The 7,623-nt window shown below is 39.1% G+C and overlaps 1 protein-coding gene across 1 annotated transcript; it reads right to left on the minus strand.

Annotated features, from left to right (window-relative positions):
* Positions 1-277: 277 nt before the first annotated feature.
* GAR1 (GAR1 ribonucleoprotein) lies at positions 278-7,241 on the minus strand. Its single transcript, XM_083178158.1, has 5 exons — positions 7,053-7,241; positions 6,172-6,231; positions 5,755-5,911; positions 5,219-5,311; positions 278-674 (listed from the first exon to the last, which is right to left on the minus strand). Exons 1-5 carry the CDS (start codon positions 7,224-7,226, stop codon positions 664-666), a joined length of 495 nt encoding a protein of 164 aa, XP_083034284.1. The 5' UTR covers positions 7,227-7,241; the 3' UTR covers positions 278-663.
* Between the last annotated feature and the right edge of the window lie 382 nt (positions 7,242-7,623).

Here is a 7,623-nt window from a genome sequence, read left to right on the forward strand (position 1 = left end):
TTTCTGTACCTTGTCATATTGATAATTGACATTTTGCTGTAAACTATTTTATTGACCTTTTAGTTAAGATACATATATATATATATAGATATATATATATATATATAGATATATATAGATATATATATATATATATATATCTCCGAATATATGTTGAAGAAAAATACAGCAGAAACAGGATGTAAAAAAGCATGAAACATTTACAAATTGAGAACTTCTAAATAACTTATTACAGTTATCAACTGGTGCAAGTTTTCAGAGTATCAAAGCAAACAAGTTAAGTTGTAGCAACTTTTATTGGTTTGGTAGCCAAGTGATACAATCTTTTCATATTTACAATAGTTTAAGATAAGACATTTTATACCACTTTGATGAAAAAATACCATTCTTAAAAAAAAAAAAAAAAAAAAACACACTCGAGGAGAGAAGATGCGCCTAATGAAACTGCATAAAAAAGGCTTCAAGTTAGATAGATTAAACATGACTGAGGTCCACAAAGAGTTCCTGCCAGCACACATGCACTGGATACCAAGGGAGACGGCTCTCTTACAACTCCTGCGCTGTCTGTTAGTTCCAAATTGAAAAAAAAAAGGTTGCCTTTCCAATCGCCTATTCCCAAGGTAGATGAACTTAAAAATACACATCTGAATTTTACAGCGCTCATCACCGGCCTCCTTAAAAAGGGAGAAAAAAAATATATAATTATTCTTATTAATATAAACACACTATAAACTCCAATTCACAAGTAACTATAGATCAACATTGAAATACTAGAAATTCTGCATAAAGGATGACCTCATAACAACAGAAGAATTGTCGGCACTCACAGACAGAAATTCAGGGAAGCAGGATTAGTGATCCTAATCCTGCTTCTATGACTTTATCAGAGTGCCACCGATTCCTCAGTTGTTTGTTGGACTCTGGGGAAAAAAAAAATAAAAAAGGTAGCGCTGGAACCAATGAGGATTTTATAATAAAAAAAAAAAAAAAAATGTACATTTATTGGTACACATACATATGAATTCATGTAAAGTAAAAATATAAAAAAAAAACACATGCTCACTACCCACAGGGCCACTTTTGTAGATGTTTTGGAGGGGGGGGGGGGGGGGGGGTCCGCTCCTATTTATGCCACCAGAGGGTAAAGTGGAGGACTAGTCAATTTGGCCAGGGATTGTATATTTCCCAAATCCAATAGGTATTAGATGGTGTGGATATAATTACCGGTGCCATTCATTAGAGGGTTCCTCTGGGAGATCTTTAAATCCTTTTAGGATAGCATGGAAGCTGCCATCCCTTTTTGTTGGAACATGAGGAAGAAGTCACTTAGAGGCTGGAATTGCAGGCATGGTCCATTGGTAAGGCGGCTGGTTGGATCCAAGGATAAAGTGCAAATGTGTGAAGTGGCAGTTGGGGGCAAGTGAGTAGAGCAGCGCCTGACGCGTTTCGCTGTCACTCAAGGACAGCTTTTTTAAAGGTATACCTTTGGAAAAGCGGTCCTTGAGTGACAGCGAAACGCGTCAGGCGCTGCTCTACTCACTTGCCCCCAACTGCCACTTCACGCATTTGCACTTTATCCTTGGATCCAACCAGCCGCCTTACCAGTGGACCATGCCTGCAATTCCAGCCTCTCAGTGACTTCTTCCTCATGTTCCAACAAAAAGGGATGACAGCTTCCATGCTATCCTAAAAGGATTTAAAGATCTCCCAGAGGAACCCTCTAATGAATGGCACCAGTAATTATATCCACACCATCTAATACCTATTGGATTTAGGAAATATACAATCCCTGGCCAAATTGACTAGTTCTCCACTTTACCCTCTGGTGGCATAAATAGGAGCGGAACCCCCCCCCCCCCCCCCCCCCCCCCCAAAACATCTACAAAAGTGGCCCTGTGGGCAGTGAGCATGTGTTTTTTTATATTTTTACTTTACATGAATTCATATGTATGTGTACCAATAAATGTTAATTTGTTTTAAAAATCCTCATTGGTTCCAGCGCTACCTTTTTTCCTTATTTTTCTTCTTTGTTTTTTGGGACCTACTCAGTCCCAGTGGTAGCTGCTTTACAAGACATCCCTTGCCAGCACCCAGTAGCTCCAGCCGTTTGTTGGACTCTGCAAGGAGTACCTATACAATGACAGCATGGTGACAACATCCTAAAAAGGCCCCCCGAAGGCAGAAAATCTCTTTCGGAAACATTCACTGAATCCGGACTTGTGCTGGTTATTGTTCTACATATGTCTTTGAGGGTCACTATCTGCCTGTCTATACTATTATTTGAATTGTTTTTGTGACGCGAGTTCCTTCTTTGTGTTGCTATGGCCAACATTGCCTCTTAATTTTTACCTGTAAGTGCACACATACAAAAGTATAATTAATACAAGAGGTTAAAGTATTAAATATATGTATTTAGATCAGATTAAATCTTAAGTGCAATAATGGTATTTATGTTTTCTAAGTGTTCAAAAAAACACAACATGATTATATTGTTGGTGAATATACGCAAGAAAGATTTACATGATTTTAGCAGTACCAATAAAGCATTAAGATATGGAGGCAAATATACAGCATTATGGTTTGTCTGCATATCATGCAAACTCAAACAATAACACGGTGAAATAAAAACAAAATCATATATACAATCATGTCCCCAAACCAATAAGGTTGTGTTCAGGAAAACCACACTAGTAAAATGTAGGTTCTTTCAATTGGATTCCAGCAGCAACACTAAGGGCATGTACTCTACTGCTCTGTGAAGTACTGTCTAGATCAGTGGTTCTCAACCTCGGTCCTCAAGGATCAAAGGTGGAGCTAATCGTTTCACTGTGATTCTGTATGGAGACCTGGAAAACATGCACGGTGTTAAGGTGCCCATACACATCTCATAGCTCAAGTATGTGCTGCACATACTTTTTGTACTAGATTGCATCTCATTGCACTGCAAAACATGTGATACAAACTAGTCCAAATTGCATACAATAATTGTACAGTGTATGGGCTCCTTTAGGGGCCCTTGAGGACCGAGGTTGAGAACCACTGGTCTAGTTAATGCACATCAGGCGTGGCCAAATCGTTCCTAGAGATCTACTAGCAGTTCATGTTTTCCAGACCACCTGTGGATCTGTAGAATGTGTGTCAGGGATAAATGCAGCACATTTTAATATATGACAGTTAGTAATGACTACACCTCTGCACCAGCTACAGTAGGTGTCCTGGAAATCTGTTGGCAGATCTCGAGGAAAGGTTTAGCCAGCACTGATGTACACCATGTCTTCTGAATAATGGTCCACATATCACTAATAAAGGCCAGTAATGGAACCCTGCAATTGATGGTACATTTTATTGCATATAATGTGTTCTATTAGGTTTTTATCTGGCAAATGAGAGAGCCAACTCATTATGCCAAACTCCACGAAATATGACTCCAGACATAATCTGGAACAGTGCGCTGGTGCATTGTTGTGCTGAAAGAGACCACACCCACCAGATTGAATGCACAACATTAACAGGTGCAAATGATCCGCAAGGATAGTTATGTTGCATCCACCAATCAGTGATCTCTGCAGTTGTAGTAGGGACTCCTCATGCGTTGCAGTTTAAGACCCTCCACACACCATGACACCTTGTATGGGTCATTGGGACGACTGATTGAAGGTCAAACATACATTGGGTCGACAAGCATTAGGATGACAGTCAAAAAGTTTACATTTTGTTATCCCGAATGTCAACAGACACTGTTGGGGGTATTCAATCCCCTGCCGCTGGTCCGGACGGGGGAAATAGCGGCAGGGCCCTATTCAATGCGGTCTTTCCCAAAAGCATTGAACAGGGATCTTGGCAGAACGGACCCGACTTTAGAAGCAGTCGGGCCCGATCTGTCGAGTCCGGCCATGGATTTTCAAGTTCCCGGCCATAGCTCGCTGATCCACAGCGGTATCGCGCCGCCAAGCCCCCCCTTTCGGTGTTCGGCAGGCAGGACATTGAATCCAGCCTGCCGATTTGTAGTCGAGTCGGCCAAAAACGGGACAGGGTCACGGCTGTCGGGTCAGCCAGAGAGCCATGACCCGGGATTGAATATCCCTTTATATCGGTGCACCAAATTGCTCTCATGCTTCGGGCAGGGTTCCTCGCTATGCTCAGCACATCATTCTATTCTCTCTCCACGCCCTAGTGGATGGTAGGGTATAAAAGACCGCCTGCCAGCACCAAAGGAAAAAAAAAAGTGAAAAACCCATGTCGACCTAGCCATTAGCGACCGTCCATCTCAGTCAACCTATATCAGGTTTGGACGAAATGCATGTCAACCTTTGATGTGTTGACATAACGACAGTATACCCATGACACCCACCCTGGACTGTCACTTACTGGCATGCAGGGTCCATGTTCATCTGCCCAAAACAAGAAGTTTTACACTGTGATGTAACTTATCGCCCCAGCTACATATTTTATTTGCAGCAAGGTCGCATGCCACAATGCGTTCCACTCAACTCTGTCCACAATCCAAATTGTGATTTGTTTTTAGGAGTGGCGTAGCTTATATCTCTGGCACCTACTATAAAGTTGCTTAAACCGTTGAGTGCCAAAATCTGTAAGATGTGCAAACCATCCGCTAAAAATGCCAACTCGCATTGTTATATAAATTAAAAAACAAAACAAATGGTGTGTAAAAGGTTGTAAAATGGTTTCCTATATAAAGTTAAATATTACAGGTCACTATGATGAATAAAAATGTTTGTTTGGCAATTTTCACACCTATTTTGTCAAATTCACTCAAAGGGTTCAATTATGATACACCGCCATCTCCACTGCAAATCATCCGACAAGGGCTTGCAGAGCTATCTGCCTATATATATTTAAATTTAAATTGCGGAAGAACCAGTTTTCTGTCACTTTATTGTATAATGGAGTGAAATATAGCCGTTGATAAATATAGCATGACACAGATGATAAATAATCATGAGATTAATCAGGCATTTACATATTAGAAGTAGGTGAAGTATACAATAAAAATATTCCTATTGTTTAGTGATACACACAGGATGTAACATTATGGCACAAATCTATTGATAGATATATACATTTTAATTACAGTAGGCATGTGCCTTGCAGGAATATACATTTTATGAGCTCTAGAACTCGCTCTAGATTACTTTATGCCGGGATACTTTAATTTTAACAGTCCTGTATCTGATATGATACAGATCACATTAGTTACCTCTGAATCCACGACCTCCGCCACCTCCTCTACCTCCTCTAAAACCACCGCCACCTCCACCACCAAATCCCCCTCGTCCTCCTCGGAATCCACCTTCAAAACAAAAACAGCATATATTAGCATAATACAAATACTGAGGCCTTTAATAAATGCTGTGTACAAGATGATTAAAAAATATATGTGAAACGGTATTAGATTTGTTAGGCTGCTTAGTTTGTAATTATATTTCAATACAGATGTTACAGTATAGTACTTTTTTTTTACATTTGTATGCTTTGTACAGTGACTGCAGGATCAGGAACATTCCAAATTGTTACATTAGCCTAAGACTGGGATCAACGATTGTGGGAGTCCAGTAATGGCAGCAGGCTTGTCAACACCTATAACAGCCAACAATAAAGTGTTTCTGGCAATGCAGGCTCTGCAGTTCGTAAAAGTTAAGGGGTAAATATTTTTTTTCTATGTTCTGCCCTACAGAATACATGTAGCACAAGTAGTTCAGACTGTTACATAGTAGGAATAGTAAAGATGCATACCACCACCGCGTCCTCCACCACCTCTGCCGCCGCCGCCTCCTCTGCCACGTCCAAACCCTCTTCCTCCACCACGTCCACCTCTCGGGGGGCCTTTTTCACCAGGTGGACGAGGTAGGAACCTTTGAAGTGGTAGCAGTTTTGCAGGGTCAATATAAAACTTGGAAAAAATAAAGTTAAATAAGATAAGTTAAAAAAAAAACAAAAAAACACCACCACTAAATACATTTTTTGTGCATAGTACTGCAACAAAAAAGCTTTTTTTAAATATATATATATATATATATATATATATATATTTTTTTTTTTTTTAATTAGCACTGTCCGTTAAGCCAATACCAATTATACTATTCCAAAGATGACAACTATATCTGGGGCAGGATGGTAAATTCGTATAAACTGTAAAAAGGGAATACATACCTTTTGTAACTTCTTAAATGATGATGCTTTCATATTGTCAGACAGTTTAACAGAAAAATACTTTGAATGGTTAAGGAAGAGAAGTGAAACCGCAAAACAAATATCATAAATCTCCACACAGGTTTGGACATATACAAAGCTACAGTAGGCAGATGGATTTGGAATTGGCCAGTATGCCACAACACCTCATCAGATTACAGTAGATTAACTAACAGTATGTTAAGATAGATTTTACCCCATGATGTTCTTCAAAGGAGACTCAGAAGATAGCTAATAAGTTTACAGTAGTTATTGGTATGTATAAAAAAAAAAAAAACATTTAAGAGATTCAGAACATACCGTGAAATCAATAGGACAGATTCAATTAGAGATGACATGCTGACAATCTTCCCACAATTTTCAGCTGTGGTTATATTCACCTGTTACAGTAAGCAGACCATTGCTAGCTTTCTCTCAATGCCAGAGAAACTAGTAATGTTTCTGGTGGTGATGTACAGTTCAGTAAAAGGCACATCGCTGGCGAGACCTAAACTGAATTGCCCAATATGTCTGAACAATTTTGTTTTGAAAATGTTCTACGCCCCCAAAAGGCCATTCAAATAATCACACAACAGAATGGATAAAACATGGCCTTAAATCTGCTGGTGTGGATAGGTATTCCCCTATTCTGGTTTCAGAAAGAAGTCTTACCAATAAGTCATTTTTATTGTATGATCAATGCTCAGAAAACATTCTCGCATTGTACCATATTTCTACACCGAGTTGCAATGATTATTTTCTATAGGATCGGCCATTGTGGAAATGAAACATTCATAAACTACAGAACACAAACATGAAAACATAACATGACACATAAGTTAACTTATGTTTAGAAAGGATACAAAGTCTCTGAGCTGCCCGAATATTTCATCTATTTTTCCAATCTGCTCCTTATTTTCTAGATAAATGGGGGCGTTGAAATAAGGTACTTTGTGTTTCTTCAGTGATGCATCTACATACCAAGTCATCTTCACATGGATGCATGAACTCTCCAACCTCTGCAACACAATGATCATTAGTCAAAAAAACAATTGCTTGGTTCACTTTACACATAATAAAAACAGATATTGTTTATATTGTCACAAAATATTGCAATTTTTCATAAACAAATACTTGTAGCCAGCTACAAAACATCCATGTCACACAGAGGTTAAGGCTGAATAAAGACGTGCATGATCTATTTGCTACATCCCATTATATAAATTGTGTATTCGGATTTCAGTTTAGAAAGATAATGATTGTGGTTTGTAACCCTGGATGATTTCACGCAATAGATGTTTGTCCAACCTTATTTTAAATGTATTTATTGTCTCTGCCGACACCGGAAGAGAGTTCCACAATTTAACTGCGCTGACCTTCTACGGGTACGAAATCTTCTGTTCTCTAGTCTAAATGCACGCCCACGTGTCCTAA

This window comes from Crinia signifera, chromosome 1 (assembly GCF_055691185.1).
Source record: "Crinia signifera chromosome 1, ASM5569118v1, whole genome shotgun sequence".
Taxonomy (NCBI): Eukaryota; Metazoa; Chordata; class Amphibia; order Anura; family Myobatrachidae; genus Crinia; species Crinia signifera.

Coding starts and splice junctions, on each gene's coding strand:
- GAR1 (XM_083178158.1), bottom strand. CDS start 7,226: ATGATCATTGTGTTGCAGAGGTTGGAGAGTTCATGCATCCATGTGAAG. Junction 6,232..7,052: donor TCGGGCAGCTCAGAGACTTT/GTATCCTTTCTA, acceptor AACCATTCAAAG/TATTTTTCTGTTAAACTGTC. Junction 5,312..5,754: donor TGGTGGAGGACGCGGTGGTG/GTATGCATCTTT, acceptor TTTGTTTTGAAG/GTGGATTCCGAGGAGGACGA.